We start from the raw sequence: 22460 nt of genomic DNA on the forward strand, positions 1-22460 counted from the left end.
ATCCTCAAGCCAGGAAAACAGGCTAAATACATTACTGAGGAGAAGTCAGGCAGTCTGGAATCTCATGAAGCCTTCCTTATCATTATATGAAATATTCCCTTTATTAATATCAGTATTAAGAAGAAAGGTGTGATAATTCTACTATGAAATGATATGATGATTAAAAATTTTATTCAAATTAACAGATAAATGTGAGATTATCAGCAATCCTGATAACATGATTTTAACTAAGCTCCTGAAGAATACAGTTGACCTTTGAACAGCACAGATTTGAACTGTGTAGATTTTTTTCAATAAACTCATATAACAGTGCTACACATACTACAGTACTACACGATCTGTGCTTCGTTGAATCCACAGATACAGAATTTCAGACATAGAGGGTCAACTGTAAAGTTATATTTGGAGTTTCAACTGTGAAGAGGGTTGGAGCCCCAAACCCCCGTCCACCCTGTACAAGGATCAACCGAAATTTTACTACTGTCTTCTGGAACTAGTCAAGTACCATGTGACCCTCTACTATCTTAGAGGAGCCAGTGATGCTTCAACCAGTCAAATACAAATATAGGATGCTAATCCACTCCCCTTTTTCTCCATAACTTGCCTGAAGGGCAAGGGAACACTGTTAGTGGAAAAACATATTCAAAATATTTTGAAAGACAAGATCAGGCGTATTCAAGGTGGTATGCCTAGTGGGATGGGGTGGGAGGTGGGAGGGGGGTTCAAGGACAGGACATACATATTCCTATGGCTGATTCATGTTGATGTATGTAGAAACCAACACAATACTGTAAAGCAAGTATCCTCAATTAAAAATAATTTAAAAATCTTAAAAAGGGAATTTATATGACAAACTACACTTGCAATATTTTTTTAAAACCTAATGTCAAGACATAAAATGACTGACTAGACCAAAGAACCCCAATTCAAAATTTCACTATAAAAAAATTTAGCTTATCTCAAGATGAAACAATATTACAAGCAAAATAACAAAAGTTTTCTTTTATAAAGACAAAATTTAAAAGCTGCCATACAATGCTTATATGGTTATGATAAACAAAAATAACGTAGGGTATAATTAATTACCGAAGTTCAAGTGCAATTAATTAAATGATACACCTACTCTTTGTAAGTTCCCGTTTCAGGATCTTCAGTCATGACGTCATGTAGGCCCTCCACTGAGATGTTTATAATACCACAGAATTTATCCTGGATAACACTAGAATACAAGAAGAGCAAAACATGTTGAAATGGATTATTTCAACAGACAATTGCTTTTTTCCCTCCCTAACTATCCTCTTGAACATGAAGATAAATTTTAGTGTGAAAGTATAAACGAAACTTTCAAAACATATGTCTTAAAGCAGAAATACTTTTACCAGTATGCTTAAATACTTACGTGGGTAGATTAGATGTGAAAGAAATACTTAAACATTCTTTATTATAATAGTCTTATGTTAATGTTATAATTAAAAAGATAAAGGTACAAAATGTTGAAGCCATAGACTGTGAAAAAATATCTGTAAAACAAACATCTGAGGAAGATCTGGCTCTGAAAACTCAGACATCAAATAACTCAATTTGAAAAATGGGGCAAATATTTGAACAGATACTTCCCCAAGTAAGACATACAGATGGCATATGAGCACTTGAAAAAATGCTCAATATCATTCATTAGTCATCAAAGGAAATGCAAATTAAAGCTGTAATGAGATTTTAATAAAAAGTAAAACGATGAAGACTGACAATACCAAGTGCTGGCAAGAGTGAGAAATAATAGGACCTCTCATACAGTGCCAGTAAGAATAAACATCCACTTTGGAAAAAAACATTCGCAACTTTTATAAAGTTAAACATTCCATACATGTAAGCAATCTCATTCCTAGGTATTTACCCAAGACCAAAACAAGTATTCTCAGAACTGTATGTGAATATTTATAGTAGCTTTATTCATAACCCCAAACTACAAATGATCTGAATGTCCACCAAGTAACAAATGGATAAACTGTGCGTCACCTGTCCAACAGAACAATCAGCAATAAAAGGAAACAAACTAGAGATACATGCAACAAGTTGGAAAAAAATCTCAAAAAACATTATGCTAAGAAAAACAGATCTGAAAGGCTATATTCTGCATGACTTCACTTATGTATGTGACTTTCTGGAAAGGCAAAATTACTTCATCAGTGGTTGTCAGGCAAAGGGGCCACAAGGGAACTTTTGGGGTGATGGTTACATACTGTGCTTTGAGGGTGGTACTGTTATATACTGTGTATATCTGTCAAAACTGTATGCTTATAAGAGGTTTTACTCTATGTGAACTATACCTTAATAGGCCTGACTTTAAAAAAGGAGAAGTATATAACCATCCACTGGTACACAAAATTATGCTATTTGAATTTTAAAATAATCTAAAAATTTTAATTACTTAACTCTTTTCTCCAGAGAATTCACAGTATCATTCCTACGAGACATATCATGTTTCGCATACTGCATTAATAAGCATAATTAAGTTTTAAAATATTCAGTAAAGTAGTTTCCAAAGCCAACACAGTATAAAATCATATGTCTGTACTCTCAAGTGTGATCAGATTTTAGAGAACTAAATCAACAGGTCGGCAAAACAATAAAAAGTTGATACCACTGTTACATTTTAATGTGTATATAACAGCCTACTGAAATAGTATACATTTTTGATATCACTATATATCCTTCACGTAAGAACTAAACACCTTCTCCCACTCCCCCATGCCACCCCTCTAGGTCCTACAGCTGATTCACACTGTGTACACAAGGCTGTAAAGCGGTGAGGGGCTTCCCAGGCGGTGCCGGTGGTAAAGAACCTGCCTGCTAGTGCAGGAGACGCGAGAAACGTGGGTTCGATCCCTGGGCTGGGAAGATCCCTTGGAGAAGGAAATGGTAACCCACTGCAGTATTCTTGCCTGGAGAATTCCATGGAAGAGGAGCCTAGCCGGCTACAGCCCACGGGGTCACAAAGAATTGGACACAACTAAAGCGATTTAGCATACAGCACAAAGTAGTTACACTCAAATTTAAAAAAATAATAAAGTGGGGAAAAAAAAAGAACTAAAAAAAAATCTCTGAAGAAACAGAGTTTGCCTTATGTGGTTCAGTGAGAAACATCTTAGAAAAAGGTACTGGAGCCAGCAGGCACATGAAAAGATGCTCAACACTGCTAATTATTAGAGAAATGCAAATCAAAACTACAATGAAGTATCCCCTCATACCAGTCAGAATGGCCATCATCAAAAAGTGTACAAATAAGAAATGCTGGAGAGGACGTAGAGGAAAAGGAGCCCTCCTACACTGTTGGTGGGACTGTACTTGGTGCATCCACTATAGAGACCAGAACAAATGTTCCTTAAAAAACGGAAAATGGAGTTACCACTATGATCCAGCAATCTCACTCTGGGCATAAATCCAGAAAAGATGAAAACTCTAATTCAAAAAAATACAAGCTCCACAAAGTTCAAAGCAACATAATTTATAATAGCCAAAACAAGGAAACAACTAAATATCCACGTGCAGACGAATGGATAAAGAAGAGGAGGTTTATATACACGCATACACATATACACACACTGGGATACTACTCAGGCATAAAAAAGAACGAAATAATACCATTTGCAGCAACACGAACGGACTGAGCGATTATCGTATTAAGTGAAGAAAGCTAAACAGACAGACAAATATTGTATGATATCACTTAATAGGTGAAATCTAAAAAATGATACAAAGTAACTTATTTATGAAACAAATAGACTCAAAGACATAGAAAACAAACTTATGGATACCAAAGAGGGAAAGTGGGGGAGGATAAATTAGGAATTTGGGATTAAGAGATATATATTAGTATATATGAAGTAGGTTATCAAGAAGGACCTACTGTATAGCATAGGAAACAATATTCAGTATGTTATCAAAATCTACAATGGAGAAGAATCTGAAAAAGAATACACACACACACACACACACACATATGGGTTTCCCAGGTGGCTCAGTGGTAAAGAATCTGCCTGTCAATGCAGGAGACTGGGGTTCTATTTCTGGGTCAGGAAGATCCCTTGGAGAGGAAACGACAACACACTCCAGTATTACTGCCTGGAAAATCACATGGACAGAGGAGCCTAGGGGGCTGCAGTCCATGGGGGTCCCAAAAAGCATCGGACATGACTTGGCCACTCAAACAACAATAAATCATACTGATCACTGCTGGAGCTACCGGCATGGGCACACACTTCTGAGGAGAGGGTAAGAGGACGTATCTTTGCCATAATTAGAAAATAACAGTTCTACGTAATCAGGCCTCAATTCAGATATGCACATTTATGGAATGAGCTGAGAACAGATTACGATAATCAAACTGCAACATGGACAAGATAAACTTTTGACTGTACGGTTACTGCCAAAGCAGTAACTTCACCCCTTTCTCATAAATGAAGAGACTGTTTAGCTGACACTGCTGGAACCAGAATAAAGCTTAAACAGTTCTGACAGAAATCTAACAGGTTTAGGAACCTGAGGTTTACAGAAAGCCAAAAAATACAATTAGTGAATGACTGACAAAAAGAAGTGTCAAAATCTGACAGAAGATGGGATAAGGATATTCCCAGAAGCAGACTGGACACTGGCCAGAGGACACAGGTCCACCCTCTACCCTGCCTGCACACACCAGTCAGAAGAAAGACTTGTCCTGGCCCGTGGCTTACTCAGGCTTAGAGAAGTCAGTCAAGTGACCATCGGATTCAACCCCTTTCTTCCCTCCTCTGCCTGCACATGAATTTCTAGCTCTGCCAAGAGGAGTCTGGACAGACTCCTGTCTTGTAGGGGTGAAGAAGTGAGGTGAGGCAACCTCAGTCAGTCTGTCTTTTTTTTTTTTTTTTCACTAAAATGTGACCCATGCTGCACACAAAAGGACACAAGAGGCAGAGATCTAACTGGGAGAAAGTGAAAAGTGAAAGTGAAGTCGCTCAGTCGTGTCTGACTCTTTGCGACCCCATGTACCATAGCCTACCAGGTTTCTCCATCCATGGGATTTTCCAGGCAACAGTACCAGAGTGGGTTGCTATTTCCTTCTCCAGGGAATCTTCCGTACCTAGGGATCGAACGCAGGTCTCCCGCATTGCAGGCAGACGCTTTACCCTCTGAGCCACCAGGGGAGGGGAGGGTTAATTCCAGTAGACAAAGGGACACTATGCTCACTCTGGAGTATCTATTAGGTACCAGAGGGACAGAGGCTTGGATTTCACGAGGGTAAATGACTATGGCCCAGAGTAGAAAGGTATGTAATTTGACTCTGAATGAAAAGGGTCGATTCTAGAAGAGAAGTACTGAAGAAAAAGATTCTATGCAATATTTGTGAGAGTGTGCTCAGTCATGTTCGATTCTTTGCGACCCCATGGACTGCAGCCTGCCAGGCTCCTCTGTCCATGGGACTTCCAGGTAAGAATATTCAAGTGGCTTGTCATGCCCTCCTCCAGGGGATCTTCCCAACCCAGGGATCAAATCCTCGTCTTTTGCATTGTCAGGCAGATTCTTTAGAGTCGGACATGACTGAGCGACTTCACTTTCACTTTTCACTTTGGTGCACTGGAGAAGGAAATGGCAACCCACTCCAGTGTTCTTGCCTGGAGAATCCCAGGGACGGGGGAGCCTGGTGGGCTGCCGTCTACGGGGTCGCACAGAGTCGGACACGACTGAAGCGACTTAGCAGCAGCAGCAGCAGCGCCAACTGGGAAGCCCATATTTGGGGATCAGTAAAAGGAGAAGTTATGCATCTTCAGAGCATTCAAATTCAAAAAATCACTCAGAAGGATGCAACATTCATTAAGCAGTTTGGGAAAAGAACCCCAGAATAATGGGGTAACAAAAAAGCTAGAAGAGGCCTGTACTTTCCTGGCATACAGAACAGATATTTAAAGAAAAGAAGCACTATGAAGTTATAATTTCTTTTTCTCCTTTTGGAAGTATTACAGAAATGTTCCCTCCAAATATGTAAAATGTAACACTTTAAAACGAAGCATTTAGGGTAAAAATTTTATACAGTATTCTATATGAAGTTTTGAATATTAGGCATTTGCTTTCCTTTTTATTCACACAATTCTCTCTCAATGCTGTATTTTAGAAATTAAGAATCTTGTTTTCTGTAATATACATGCCTTCTGAATTACATGCTTTAAAATGTAATTGGACATCTAAAATGGAAACAATCAAATGAGAGCTGTAAACCAGGAATCAAACAGCAATGGGTCTGGCGCAAGAGAGAGAAGGAGAAAAGTCATTATCCTTAGGATAATGGATATCCTTTGGATATCCATTATATCCTTATATACATTATTTCTTTAAACACAACAAGCCAAGAATTAGGTATTATACTATTTTTGTTTATGAAAAAAGCTCAATTTTTCCTTTTATGTGTGCTACATACTGTACTTATGAGTAACACACTATTGGAATTCTCAGTGTATCATCTCCTAACAGTAGTCTTCTGGTGTAAATCCATTCGAATCTACTGTCAGGTATAATGTGCAGAAGTAAAAAGTAGCCAGAGGAGACCATGTACTTTTAGAAATTTTAATTTTCTGAAACTACTGTGTCCCATGAGTGGCAGCTCACATTAGCTAGGACACAGCCATCTAGTGCCCCTGAAAGACTTAGCCAAACTCCATGCTAGTCTATAAGCTGTGCTTGGATATCCATGGGTGCTCAAGTCCCTTATACTTTAAAATGATATAGTACAAGAGGTCTTCTGTATCCATGGAACCTGAGGTTTTCTACAGCACAGGAGAAAAACAACATTCAGGAGTTTACAAACAAAAAAACCCCCTGAGAGCTGATTATTAAAGCCAAAGCTTTATCTTAGTGTAGTCCCCTGAGCAGACTTCAGTAGACTGGCTTACTGAGTATTAAAAGCAGGTGGATTTATACCAGGATACCCATGAACAGTATGAAAAGGCAAAATGATAGGATACTGAAAGAGGAACTCGCCAGGTCAGTAGGTCCCCAATATGCTACTGGAGATCAGTGGAGAAATAACTCCAGAAAGAATGAAGGGATGGAGCCAAAGCAAAAACAATACCCAGCTGTGGATGTGACTGGTGATAGAAGCAAGGTCCAACGCTGGGAAGAGCAATATTGCATAGGAACCTGGAATGTCAGCTCCATGAATCAAGGCAAATTGGAAGTGGTCAAACTAGAGATGGCAAGAGTGAATGTTGACATTCTAGGAATCAGCGAACTCAAATGGACTGGAATGGGTGAATTTAACTGAGATGACCATTGGGCAGGAATCCCTCAGAGAAATGGAGTAGCCATCACGGTCAACAAAAGAGTCTGAAATGCAGTACCTGGATGCAATCTCAAAAACGACAGAATGATCTCTGTTTGTTTCCAAGGCAAACCATTCAATATCACAGTAATCCAAGTCTATGCCCCAACCAGTAACGCTGAAGAAGCTGAAGTTGAACGGTTCTATGAAGACCTATAAGACCTTTTAGAACTAACACCCAAAAAAGATGTCCTTTTCATTATAGGGGACTGGAATGCAAAAGTAGGAAGTCAAGAAACACTTGGAGTAACAGGCAAATTTGGCCTTGGAATACGGAATGAAGCAGGGCAAAGACTAATAAGAGTTTTGCCAAGAAAATGCCCTGGTCATAACAAACACCCTCTTGCAACAACACAAGAGAAGACTCTATACATGGACATCACCAGATGGTCAACACTGAAATCAGACTGATTATATTCTTTGCAGCCAAAGATGGAGAAGCTCTATACAGTCAGCAAAAACAAGACCGGGAGCTGACTGTGGCTCAGATCATGAACTCCTTATTGCCAAAATCAGACTTAAATTGAAGAAAGTAGGGAAAACCACTAGACCATTCAGGTATGACCTAAATCAAATCCCTTATGATTATAAAGTGGAAGTGAGAAATAGATTTAAGGGCCTAGATCTGATAGATAGAGTGCCTGATGAACTATGGAATGAGGTTCATGACATTGTACAGGAGACAGGGATTAAGACCATCCCCATGGAAAAGAAATGCAAAAAAGGAAAATGGCTGTCTAGGGAGGCCTTAAAAATAGCTGTGAAAAGAAGAGAAGCGAAAAGCAAAGGAGAAAAGGAAAGATATAAGCATCTGAATGCAGAGTTCCAAAGAATAGCAAGAAGAGATAAGAAAGCCTTCTTCAGCAATCAATGCAAAGAAACAGAGGAAAACAACAGAATGGGAAAGACTAGAGATCTCTTCAAGAAAATCAGAGATTCCAAGGGAACAATTCATGCAAAAATGGGCTCAATAAAGGACAGAAATGGTATGGACCTAACAGAAGCAGAAGATATTAAGAAGAGGTGGCAAGAATACACAGAAGAACTATACAAAAAAGATCTTCACGACCCAGATAATCATGATGGTGTGATCACTGACCTAGAGCCAGACATCCTGGAATGTGAAGTCAAGTGGGCCTTAGAAAGCATCACTATGAACAAAGCTACTGGAGGTAATGGAATTCCAGTTGAGCTATTTCAAATCCTGAAAGATGATGCTGTGAAAGTGTTGCACTCAATATGCCAGCAAATTTGGAAAACTCAGCAGTGGCCATAGGACTGGAAAAGGTCCATTTTCATTCTAATCCCAAAGAAAGCTCAAACTATCACACAACTGCATTCATCTCACACGCTAGTAAAGTAATGCTCAAAATTCTCCAAGCCAGGCTTCAGCAATATGTGAACCATGAACTTCCAGATGTTCAAGCTGGTCTTAGAAAAGGCAGAGGAACCAGAGATCAAATTGGCAACATCTGCTGGATCATGGATAAAGCAAGAGAGTTCCAGAAAAACATCTATTTCTGCTTTATTGACTATGCCAAAGCCTTTGACTGTGTGGATCACAATCAACTGTGGAAAATTCTTCAAGAGATGGGAATGCCAGACCACCTGATCTGCCTCTTGAGAAATTTGTATGCAGGTCAGGAAGCAACAGTTAGAACTGGACATGGAAAAACAGACTGGTTCCAAATAGGGAAAGGAGTACGTCAAGGCTGTATATTGTCACCCTGTTTACTCAACTTATACACAGAGTACATCATGAGGAACACTGGACTGGAGGAAACACAAGCTGGAATCAAGATTGCACGGAGAAATATCAATAACCTCAGATATGCAGATGACACCACCCTTATGGCAGAAAGTGAAGAGGAACTAAAAAGCCTCTTGATGAAAGTGAAAGTCAAGAGTGAAAAAGTTGGTTAAAGCTCAACATTCAGAAAACGAAGATCATGGCATCCGGTCCCATCACTTCATGGGAAATAGATGGGGAAACAGTGGAAACAGTGTCAGATTTTATTTTGGGGGGCTCCAAAATCACTGCAGATGGTGATTGCAGCCATGAAATTAAAAGACGCTTACTCCTTGGAAGGAAAGTTATGACCAACCTAGATAGCATATTCAAAAGCAGAGACATTACTTTGCCAACAAAGGTCTGTCTAGTCCAGGCTATGGTTTTTCCTGTGGTCATGTATGGATGTGAGAGTTGGACTGTGAAGAAGGCTGAGCACCGAAGAATTGATGCTTTTGAACTGTGGTGTTGGAGAAGACTCTTGAGAGTCCCTTAGACTTCAAGGAGATCCAACTAGTCCATTCTGAAGGAGATGAGCCCTGGGATTTCTTTGCAAGGAATGATGCTAAAGCTGAAACTCCAGTACTTTGGCCACCTCATGCCAAGAGTTGACTCATTGGAAAAGACTCTGATGCTTGGAGGGATTGGGGGCAGGAGGAGAATGGGACGACAGAGGATGAGATGGCTGGATGGCATCACTGACTCGATGAACGTGAGTCTGGGTGAACTCCGGGAGTTGGTGATGGACAGGGAGGCCTGGCGTGCTGTGATTCATGGGGTCGCAAAGAGTTGGACATGACTGAGCGACTGAACTGAACTGAACTGATCAATTAACTTGGGCTTCCCAAGTGGAAAGTGAAAAGTGAAAATGTTAGTCACTCAGTCATATCCAACTCTGCGACTGCACGGACTGTAGCCCACCAGGCTTCACTGTCCATGGAATTCTCCAGGCAAGAATACTGTAATCAGTAGCCACTCCCTTCTCCAGGGGATCTATTCAACCCAGGGATTGAACCCAGGCCTGTCTGTGAGTCTGATCCCTGGGCCAGGAAGACCTCCTGGAGTCCCTTAGGGTAACATTATGCATCATGGGAATAGAGAATAAATAATCATGGGAATTTATGATCCCCAAAGCTCAAAAACTGCCCTCCCTTGTTTTATAAACAATATTATTTTTACTTATTTCTTTTTTAAATTACAAGTATGGGTAACTAAACTGTAGGTAACATATTACAACTGATTCTTCTACTCCAGATATGAGGCAGAAAACAGAACAGAAAGTTGTTGTATTGAAACCTATGTCTGAAACATTCATCTTAGATAATGCAAGGAATGTTTAACCTCAAGGATGAAAAAAGACAATAAAATTAAAACTGAAGGGCAAGAAGTATTAATAATCTTCCTTTTTACTTATCACTTTTTTCTTATTGTATATATTTGGTTGACACATTATTTGCACAGACCAGAGTTAACCTTCACTACAGAAGGAAAGCAGGCCTTTTTAAACATCTGCTTGTTTTGTGTATATGTGTGTATATACATAATATATATATATATGTATATATACACAAACAATAGGTGAGAGCATGAAAAATTTTACTCAGTAGGTAAAGATCACCTGATCATTGAAAACAATTCCACTTTTAGTAAACTTTCTTTTTTAGTCAAATGCACAGGAGCGAAACTACAGCTCTTAATCTTAGTATTTCCTAGAGGTATGACATTTTGAGGTTACTTTCCGGGCATATAAAAGTACCTGCAGAATATGTGAATTGCAGAAACTTCATGGAAAGTGATTTTTTTCCTTACTTTTGAAAACTATGCACAATACTAAAGAAAAAAAAATCCTTCTTTCTTGTGTTTTTCACCCAACTTTAAAAAATCATGGTGGCTTAAAACTATTTCTGTCCTTTTGTATCATTACACACTCAACAACAGGTGTTCAGAAAACAAAATGCCCCTAGAAAGATAATGCAAAATTCTTAATCCCAAAGGCACAAATCAAAAAAAATTCTAATATTCATCTGGTTACCCAAACAATAAGTAATAGATTAAATGTGAACAGGACTCTAGTTTCTTTTCACTTGTCCAACTTTTATTGGTAATTTTCTAGTGAGCACTGATTCATCATCCTAGACCATGTGTCTTAAATAACTTCTCGATGTGATGAATTTACATACTTAACATCACATCTTCATCCCCTTGGGCCCTGGAGAAAAACAGGTATTCAGGAACACAACATTTACAAGAACACAAAATTTTAAATTACCTGTTCTGAACAGTTTTATAACCTAAAGTTGATGATTTAAGTTTTTCATAGTAGCAAGCCCCAAAAAGAAACCAGAACTTTAGTCACTTTAAAATTTTCTCTGCTCTAACTAGATCACAACTTGTATACTGTACCTAATAATATTTGAATTCACATCAAATCCTAAGTTAGAGGGTGGATGAACTTAGGGTAATTTAAGAAAATAAATACATTTTTAAGCACTAAAAGCCACAACCAAATAAAATATTCTCTAAAGTATACTTTTCTGCTTATATTAACAAGTCTAAGTAAAGAACAGTATACTGGGGGGAAAAAAAAAAAAGGAAAAAGCCCTGATATGTCGGTCTTATTCCAGAATTCCTATCACACCATTTACACTAAAATCAGGTCCCCTCTCCTCTATATTCCAGGACCTAGGCTGAAAATATTTCTGTCACTTAAATGGAAACATACATCTTTCTACACAGTTAATTCTCTTCATGGTCACATGAAAAGTGACCATACAAATGTTAGCAAGTAAACAGGATAAAAAAAATTCATGTGGATATTCACTAAGTTATTTAAAAATAAAAATTTATAACCAACAATTATCCTTACTAAGTCTTTCATATTATAAACCATTCTCCCGTTGTATGTGTGTATGCTCAGTCGTGTCTGACTCTATGTGACCCCGTGGACTGTAGCCCTCCAGGCTCCTCTGTCCATGGAATTTTCCAGGCAAGAATATTTCCTACTCCAGGGGATCTTCCCAACCCAGTGAAAAAACCCACGTCTCTTGCATCTCCTGCATTGGTAGGCAGATTTTTTTTTTTTTTTTTTTTTACCACTAGTGCCACCTGGGAAGCTCATATTATAAACCATTCTTCCAATTAACTTTTTTTTAATGAGTGCAGAGAGGTGGGGGGAAAAAGCAAGCCATTCTTTTTAAGACAATAAGAAATAACTACGATGATCTGTGTGTAGTGGGATGGGAAGAAACTGCCATTTTACATGATTTTCAACAGGAAGACCATGCTTTAAGAAATACTGTTCAATGAAGATATACTAAAGTTCCATAAAAAGGAGATGATCAATGACTGGTGTAGAACCGTTTGGAAAAGACATTAGGGTGAAAAAAACCTAACCAATACTAGTTTTCAGTGCTTATAGGAATCACTTGACAAACTGGTTCTCATGTTTTTCTTGTTTTTTTTTTTTTAATATAAAAGAATGGAATAGATTTGATAATTATGGGGTTGAATGCATGACCTCACCATTATAAATGTTTTTAAAAACTATACTTGAGATGGTGTAACACTGAAAAAAGTGGACCCATTATCTCGTTAATAGTGCTCCCTAACTATGAAATCATTAACAATCTAGATAATAATGATACTACTGATTCATATCCCTCCTCACCCACCTAAGGCCTCATCATTAAGTCCAATAACAGAAAAGAAAAGTACAAGTTTTAATGAGAAATGAAACAGGCCTTCTAAGGAGAAAAAAAAAAAATTATTATTATTATTCAGTGGGTGATGCATATAAACGAAGTCTAACTGGTAAAGAGAACAACCTTCTCTTTGGTTTCACCTACCCCATCTCTTTACTCTTAGTCCAGAGCAGCACAACACATTACAAGTCCATGCATATGTCTTTTAGTCTGGCCTAGTAACAGAAGACAAGCAGAGACGTGGGAAGAACAAGAAGTGCAACAGGACGGGGCGGGGGAAGTACATGTGCAGTCAACTGGGTGTGTAGGAAGACCTAACATTGAAGCTGATTGTCAGAGCCTTGGAAAAGGTTTTCAGGCTTCCCCCTCTTCCGCCCCCTCCCTGCCATTTTCACAACCCTTAAGAACAAACATGACAAATTTTGCTGTTTTTGTTGTGGTGTGGGTAAGATAATGGAGTAAAAATGTCCTAATTACATATTGGTCCCCCTCCACCTTAAAGCTTGAACACTTGTCTATCTCTATAATCCTCAAGTTTAAGAATAGTCCACGTATATGTTCTGTTTGAATGTTCTATTTCTTGACCTAAGTGGTGACTCAAACAGGTCTATTTCGTTCTGTATGTGGTTTATAAATGAACAGAAGTTTTCTAAAATGTTGCCTGTGATCTTAAGGCAAATATTTCCCCAAAACCTAACATATGATTTTTCCCTCATCTGCCACTCCTCAGCCAATCATCAAGGCACCTAGCTCTAGAATCCATCCATCCTCTCTGCCAATACCCTGGTCCAGGCCTCCAGCATCTCTCCCCCGGATTAATGATTCAGATCAATCCTGGTTCTAGTCTTGTTACTTCCAGAAACAGTGCACTTTCAGTTTATATTTGCCAAATGCTAAATGCTTAAAAGAAGCACTGAGTGTGTCATCAAACAATAGCATTTGCTACTTTTACCATTGCTTAAGATCCTTCCATGGCCCCCTGCTGCCCCAGGGAAAAACATGAAATTACAACATCCTTCATCATCTGATTTTTCTCTCTAGCTGCAGATCTCAATACCATTTACAACTCCAGATGGAGTGAATTTTAGTTCCTGAAAGCAGTATTCTATTTCTTCAACCCTTCTGATACAATGTTATCTCTACCTACTACTCAGCTCTCTTCACTAGGCTAATGTCTACTTATTCTTTGCAAGCCAGTTTCAATGTCCCTCTTCGTATAAAGCCTTCTCTCATCTCCATATACGTTATACAGAACAGTACCTCCAAGTGCAGTACTTACCATACCATACAGTAACCCTATGGACCCTTCCCAACATTTCAAGCTCTACCAAAAATAGGAAGCCATGTCCATACTGTTCACAATTATAACCCTAGCACCCAGGCAGCAGGACAGCAGAAAACTAAAAGCTTGTACTCTGGAATCTGGGACAGTTTCTTAACTCACTCTGCCTAGGTTTTCCTATCTGTAAAACGAAGATATTATTACCCTGTAGGTTTTTTAAGGATTCAGTGTTATATGTAAAATATTTAACATACTGCTTGGTACACAGAAATGTCAGCTATTATTATTACTTGATATAGTGCCTATCAAAGATAGTATTTACGCAATGAATACAGTATTCACAAATTATTAAAAACCTGTATTTATTAATACTAAGCTCATAGAAACCATTATGTACCCAAATAAAGTCTATAATTCTATAAGGATGTTTCAGTTTTATTCATGTCCATGACACTGAGGTTTTCTTACAGCCCATTATTTAATTGAATTATAAGGCAGAATGTTCAAAGAGAATGACCTGTGCCTCACTTTCAGGAACAATTTGTTTATGAAGTTGAATCTGCTCCAAACCAGGGCTTTCTACAGAATTTGGGGAAGTGTTACAAATTGAAGCTGTTACATTATACCTTGCTGACTGATAAAAGCTGTAGTATTCAAGTCTATTTTCCCCTGAGTTTTCTGATGCCTTTAGTTTTTGTTTAAATTGAACAACTTTGTAGATCAAAAAAACAATTAAAACACAGGCTAAAATAAAAAAGGCTAGCAAAATGTCAAAAGCCTCATTCAGCTTTTCAACTTCTTGTGTACAGATCGGAGATGTTTTCCCTGATACTGAAGCAGCATCAATCGGTAGAGCACTGTTTTTTTCCAAGTTCAAGTTAACAGGAGAAGAACGCTGTATTTGCACAGGTAACATCGCAGTAGTCTGTAATGGATTACCAAAGGTATTCTCTTGAAACAATCTACCGGCAGGTGAAGTACGAATTCGTTCCCCGAAAGTAACGCTCTCAGTGTTTTCCAAATGTTTCCCATTTGTGGTTATTTTATGCCAGGCCATCATTAACGTAGTGGTCTTGTGGTAAATATGAAGAGATGTTATAGCCCAAGTTCTGGATACATTTGCAGAAGATGTAACACAATTTGTAAAGTCAGTCCATTTAACGTAATGCAACGCTCTGCCACGCATGGATGGGGGATTCTGACAAAAGATGTTTAGAGTAATGGCTGAAGATGCTAACCAGTCACGAAGACCCAATAGTCTGCAGCTACAGTCCCAAGGATTAGAATCTGCCTGAAGATGAATCAGTGAAGACAATGGCTTAAGGACCCTTGGATGTAAGTCTGTAAGATTATTAAATGACAGGTTAAGAATCTTCAAAGACGCTCCCATGTTTTCAAATGTATTATTATCAATGCTGATTATTCTGTTTCTATCTAACCTAAGGTAAATTAAATTCTTTAACAAGCTAAATGTGTCAGAATTTAAATTTTCTAAATCATTATGACTTAAGATCAAATGTTTAAGGTTACTAATTCCACTAAATCCATCCCTAGTAACATTTTTAATTCTTGAATTTTTCAGGAGGAGATACTCCAAATTGATAAGCCCTTTAAATGCAAAGGGCTGTATTGTTTCAATATGGTTATGAGACAAAGAAAGTCTTTTAAGACTCTTAAGTACTTCAAAAGTATTTGATGGTACTTTTGTTAAATTATTACCTTCTAGATACAAACAATCCAGGTTTCCAAGGTGCTGAAAGCCTGAGTCTGATATTCTCAAAATTTTATTGTTTGACAAATCAAGTATCCGAAGAGCAATCATACCAACAAAGGTACCACTCCCGAGGACAGTGAGGCGATTTCTTTGCAGATTTAAGTACTGAACTGAAACTAGATCATGAAACACTCCTCTTGGAACAAAAGATAGTTGATTAGACTGTAAATATAAATTACGAAGATTGGAAAGTCCCTCAAATATTCCAGGATCCAAGCGTTTTATAAAATTATTATTAAGATACAGAAAATACAGATGCCTCAAATGAACAAAAGCTTTTGGATATATATACACAATGCTGGAATTATCTAAATGCAATGCTACAAGAGAATGAAGTCCAGTGAATTCACTTTCATTTATACGAGATATATTATTTCCAGTCAGATACAGAAAAACTGTACTTTCGGGGAAATTCTTAGGAATACTTGAAAGGCCTAAGTTACGGCAGGTAATTTGTCTCCCAGTGCAGAGCTGGCAAACAGACGAACATCCAAGAATCTCTTTATGGAAAAACAATACAAGGCAACAGGCAACAAGCAGAAACAGTCGTAGGCAAGGCAGAGAAAAACGTACTCCACACATAGCCCTGCTCTTGGTTTCTCTGTTCATATCAAAATTGGCTACAAAAAGAAAAGGTAAAACTTTAAATCATCAAAAAGTTCTTTAGAAATTCCATACCCTATTTTATTAGGATTAGCCATAATACCAAATATCATAAATCATACTACAGTGATAGCATAAAATAATAAGTCTGAAATATGTTCTAGAATTATTAGTACCTCTAGGCCATTAACTCACTGTTTAACAAAATGATAATCAAATTTAATGAACTGCAAAATAAAATGTTTGCTAAGTTAACCTAAAATATTACAACTGACTATAACAAAATTGACAAATGATAATGCGGAGATAAAGATCTTGGATATAAATATGCTCTTCATCAACTTTAAGTCTACTATCAATTTAACAACATAATTTTCGAAAACACAAATCCAGTACAGAACAATTAAACTCTCTTTAAACTATGGATTTTTACAAGTCGAATTATTTCTTGTTTCAGCTAAAAGTTCATATTTAAATAAATAATCTTACCAAGAACAGGAAATTCATATTATTAACACTCGGCTGATTCAAGCAACGGTTTTCTTTCTAAATCTGAAGAACGACATTTCTAGGCTGCATTTCTTTTGTGGCACTGTTGACCTCCACCCCTCCACCTTTTTTTTTTAAAGTCACAATTTGCTCAGGAAACACCACTCTTCACATTAGTTCCTCCACACTCGGTGTGTAAAACACAGGTTGTCATGGATACAGGAAACTGAGAGACAGGAAGTCATGTTATCTGTGTTTCAAAAGTTTGCTAAAAGGAAATCTCAGGAACTTATTTTTTCAGAAGGCAGTTAATCTGAGTTTTCCCAATGCACAAACCTAAATATTTCATCTTTAAAATAAGCATTTTTAAAAATATGTATTATTTAAATATTCAGAATGAACAAACTCTGTATACATCAACTACAAATAGCTATCAAATGGAAAAAACAAGTTGAAATAAGATATAAATAGAGTAATGTAACTTCTGTGAATTTTTTAAATGCACAGAATATTTATATTTCTATTATTCTGAGTATACAATAGAGACTTTAATTTTGTTTTATTCCTTAAAAAAAATAGGTAGCAAAACAAGTAATTTAGAATGATGAACATAAAGGCTGCTCCTCTGTGCCCTCCTTTCTTGATTAAAAAAAAAAAAGCACATAAAAAGTACTGAATATCACCAATAAGTACCTTAATATATTAAGGAATATGCCTTGAGCTGGAAAATGGTAATTTGTATACCAAATCACTGACAAAGGTAATCTTTGATGAAAGAGACCCTTTAATGACTTTTCACTATATATACATCTAAATTAGTCTGAATTATTTATAAAACACATCTGTGTATAATGTAATTCTTTAAAGTAAGGATTTAAAGCACTGACTATACATCGTATATATTATGTACTGTTTAGTCATTAATTTTCCAAAAATCTGACTGCTTAGGCTTTCTAATTCTGACTTATTAATATTACTAATACCCTGACAGTGTGATTAAAATATCAGTAGTAATATGTATAATTTTATACTATAACTCCCTTTGATACTAAAGCAGCTTTTTCATAGCAAGACAATTACTTCAGATAATAATATGAATCATTTCCATATTAATATTTTGTATAACTCAGTATTTCTTTTACAATAAAAAATCAGAAGTGCACTCTAGAGACAATCTTTATCAAAATGATTTACAAATCTCACAACTATCTCTTGCGGACTCTATTGCTATTACTATTTTATAGTTAAAGAAATTAGAAAACAGCAACCAAAAAGCTAAATGACAGGGAAATGTCATGAATTAGACGTAAAGATGAAACAAGAGCTAGGTTTTTCAAGTTCATTTTTTTCATATTTTGAATAACATAGAGAATTTTTTTCAATTATGTCACGTAATTTAAAGAATTACGATGGGGTTTAGGACATGCTTCCACAAGATACGGCACCCTGGCATACTGACTACTTTAAGCTGAAGGAGACTGAGCAAACAGCATAAGCACAAAGTTCTCCTTCTGATCTCTATCACCTCCAGCCACAGCCCCGTACTCCTTGCCCTTGTCCCCTGAAACAAGTCATTAAACCCTCCAGTGAGAAATGCCCTTCCTATACTGGGAGGAAGGGAGCACCCTTTATCTTCAAAGATAAGAGGACTCAGAAGAACCCAAACAAAGAGGACTTGCAAATTTCCCCCTGGTTTATTATACATACTTATCTCATACCCTTTACCCTACATATCTTCCCATGACTCTTCACCAAACTTGGTGTAAAAATACACAGGTTTAATGGTTTCTTTGGGTCTTCATTTCCTCATGAAGACTCTCATGACATGTAAACGTGAAAAGTGTTAGTCGCTCAGTCATGTCCAATTCTTTGCAACCCCATGGACTGTAGCCCACCAGGCTCCTTTGTCCATGAGGATTCTCCAGGCATGAATACTGGATGGGTTGCCACTCCTTTCTCCAGGGGATCTTCCTGACTCAGGGATGGAACCCAGGTCTCCTGCTTCTTCTGCATTGCAGGCAGATTTCTTTCCCATCTGAGACACCAGGGAAGACCAACTCTCTCCCAGAATGTTCCTCATTTGGATTTGTCTGACATTTCCTCATGGTTAGATCCAGATTAATCTTCCCTGGTTGGAATATTACATAAGTGATATATTCTTGAAATATCACATCTTAGCAGTACATGGTGTCTACCTGCTTCTCATTCATGATGTTAATTGTGAAGGTCACTAAGAGTCAGACGTGACTTAGCCACTGAACAACCACCACCCACTTCCCTGGTGGTCCAGTAGTTAAGACTCTGCGCTTCCACTGCAGGAGGTATGGGTTCGATCCCTGGTAAGGGAACTAAGATCCTGCATGCCACATGGTGTGCCCCACCAAAAACTGAAAAACCATTCAGTCAATCAGTTTTCTTTTTTTTTAAATGTCATTTAAAAGTCATAAGCACTCAGGAACTTCCCTAAGCAGTTAGGACAGGAGACAGAAGACATAAGTAGTTGTTTTCCTAAGATGCCAGGTTGAACTGAACAATAATGTGTAAACTGAACGCACAGCATGTTGCCCTAACACATGAAAGAAACTTCAAAAATACTGCTGAATGTCTGCTGTATCAGTATCACAGGCTTGATATCTGATAGGAAGGTAGGGGCACTTTAGTTCTGCTATACGTTTCAAGGGTACAATGAATTTGTATTGGAAATGAAAACCAAAATGGACTATTTCCATTCAAATTCTAAGGTGGAAGGACAGAAACACTTCAAAATACCTCCAAATGTGCCAAACTTCTGGGTGGGGAGAAACATTGGGTTTTCAAAGGACTGATCAGAAGAACAAGTTAACATTCAGCTTTGAAAAGTTTTATAAATGACAATAAATTTTTTTAAATCACCAAACCCAGATATTGATAATCTACCTCTTTTTTCCACAAAACTACTCAGTGAACATGCATTAATGGCACCAACTGTTCATCTTCCTAAATCATCTTGTCTACACCTCCCAGCTTCTGTTACTGAAAGATACACTGCACAATCTAATCAAAAAATAAAAACATGAAAAGCTGCATCACAGAGGGGTTGTTCCTCATAGACTGAAATGATCTGAACCAATCTGATGTTACCTAATATTTTCCTCTGTTACTAGATCTTTGCTCTATAGATAAGCATGCCCCTAATACCTCAAACTCTTGCCAGGATATCCACATCAAGATCTAGCCTCTTCATACACAGGTCAGATGTCAAGTACAAAGCTTCTACTGCCACAAAGTACACAAAACTTACCTTTCAAACTCCGCTGGCGTGTGATGTTAACACTCACGCTGTGCTTGTCAAATATCCTGGTACAAGCTACCAGCCCTTCAAGTTTACCACTCTTTTACATACTCCCCTAACTAGAACTGTCATCTTCCCTCAGAGCTCAGTTGGTAAAGAATCTGCATGAAAGGCAGGAGACCAAGGTTTGATTCCTGGGTCAGGAAGATCCCCTGCAGAAGGAAATGGCAACCCATTCCAGTATTCCCACCTGAAGAATCCCATGAAGAGAGGAGCCTGGCAGACTAGAGTCCGTGGGGTCACAAGAGCCTGACACGACATAGCGACTAAACCACCACCTAATTAGAACTATCAATTTCTCAATGGTAATGTCTATGCCTAAAAGTCCTCTGTATTCACATAATACTTAGTTAATACAGTTTTTTATATACAGATTTTCAGTATATATTTTAATCAATAACATAATTCAAGCCAAATTCACCAACTGCATATTTTTTTAAAAGCTGATATAACTGTGATTACAATAACATGAATGCCTCTGCTGTTTCCCAAACACATATAATCACTGCAATTATCTGGATAAATCTCACTATTTGACCACTTCTAAGACCTAACCAAACAAATATACTAACACAGGGGGAAAATGCCATAAGCAGTAAGTAACATATTTCTGTGATTCTCTTAAGACCCTGCAGCATTGCACTATATTTTAATCACAGGGAAATTTAGACAGGTTATTTCAAATTAAAACAAACTAGGCTGATTACAACAATCATAAAGGTAAAAAGAAATATGTCTATTAAGGAGTAAAATTCCCAAAGACACTAGCGATTACTGTAATTTCCTGCTCTCCATTTCTTTCCCTGTAGTTCTTTAGACAATCAAAAACAACTGCAAAAGAACTACATTGCCATTAAAATCGCTCTGATAAGTATAAAGTAAAAGCAAACGGAGAGTTTTAAAAGTAGGCATTCTGTTCAAAACAAGGACCGAAATCTGTTGGTCCTAATCTATGTGAATATCAATCACACAAGATTTCCTTTTCTGTCTGGGCACAGCAAACTTGTCAGCTTTCTGTTCCTCTCTGCCCATGGAAATGGAGCAGAGGAAAAGGCTGCATTTCTTGGACCTTAAGTGTTTAGGATCCTGAATTTACAAAGCCAGCTTTTTGTAGTGTAGTATAACCAAATTTCCTTTGAATTCTCTAAATTATCAAAGTGCAACATTCCTTGTAAATAATACTCTTATTATATGAAAACGTCAAACAAAACCACCATTGGAGAAAAACAACTCAGGCAGGGTCTATGCACTGACTGACTTTAAATTCAGCTGGAAGAACAGAAAGACCGGCAACATACCAGAAATCCAACTCCCACAGAACAATAGATTACTTACTACTTTAATAACAGCTAAATCCCAGGAGAGTAATTTTGTCAGTACATGGACAGAATATTTCAGTGCCTCTATGAAAAGGGCAATACTATGCAGCAGCACCAATCTGATACTGAAAAAATGATACTAATTGAAGAACAAGCTGCCTTTGGTAGAATATATCAGTTTTTCTAAACATAAAACCTATGTTTTTTTTTATACAGAATGAAATGTAATCTAGTAATAACTATAGCAGCTACTGTAGCAATAATACCAGCAAGTAATATCTATTGAGTTCTTTATGTCTAACATATAGAAGCAAGTAACATTATACAAAAAACCTAATAATAACCAGTGAGTTTTTAATTATCTCACTTAACCTTTACCAAAGGATGTCTACAAAAGAGATACTATTAACCTCATTTTAAAAATGAAGAAACAAATGTAAAGAATTCAAATAGCTTGCCCAGAATCACAATTAAAAGGTAACAGAAACTGGGGAGTAAGATTCTCAAAACACTAAGACATATGTTTAATGATGATTTTCAGGAACCCCCAAATTAGCACATAGTAATCAATCAATTGTCAAAAGATGTTGTGTCAAGCAAGCTTCCCAAAGGTGAGTAATGGTATAGCAGAACTATTTCAAAAAGATTCCTACCACAATTAGATACCACTTCATACCAACCAGTATGGCTATAATCAGAAATAAAGAATAATATGTGCTGCTAAGGGTATGCAGAAACTAGAATCCTTATACAATGCTGATGGGAATATAAAATGATATAACTAACTTGAAAACAGCTTGATAGTTTCTTAAAAAGTTAAACAG

At 37.4% G+C, this 22460-nt stretch overlaps 1 protein-coding gene across 3 annotated transcripts in view; it reads right to left on the reverse strand.

Annotated features, from left to right (window-relative positions):
- Nucleotides 1-22460, reverse strand: part of IPO11 (importin 11) — a 203399-nt gene that overhangs the window by 33854 nt on the left and 147085 nt on the right. For 2 of the 3 annotated variants that reach the window (XM_027519916.1, XM_027519917.1), the window contains exon 28: nucleotides 1124-1219. In XM_027519916.1, coding sequence (XP_027375717.1) covers nucleotides 1124-1219 — 96 coding nt within the window. Of the gene's footprint in view, nucleotides 1-1123; nucleotides 1220-15344; nucleotides 15462-22460 lie in introns of those variants that run through there. The other variant, XM_027519919.1, reaches the window with a different exon arrangement.

The sequence above is a fragment of the Bos indicus x Bos taurus genome, chromosome 20, assembly GCF_003369695.1.
Source record: "Bos indicus x Bos taurus breed Angus x Brahman F1 hybrid chromosome 20, Bos_hybrid_MaternalHap_v2.0, whole genome shotgun sequence".
In the NCBI taxonomy this organism is placed as follows: domain Eukaryota; kingdom Metazoa; phylum Chordata; class Mammalia; order Artiodactyla; family Bovidae; genus Bos; species Bos indicus x Bos taurus.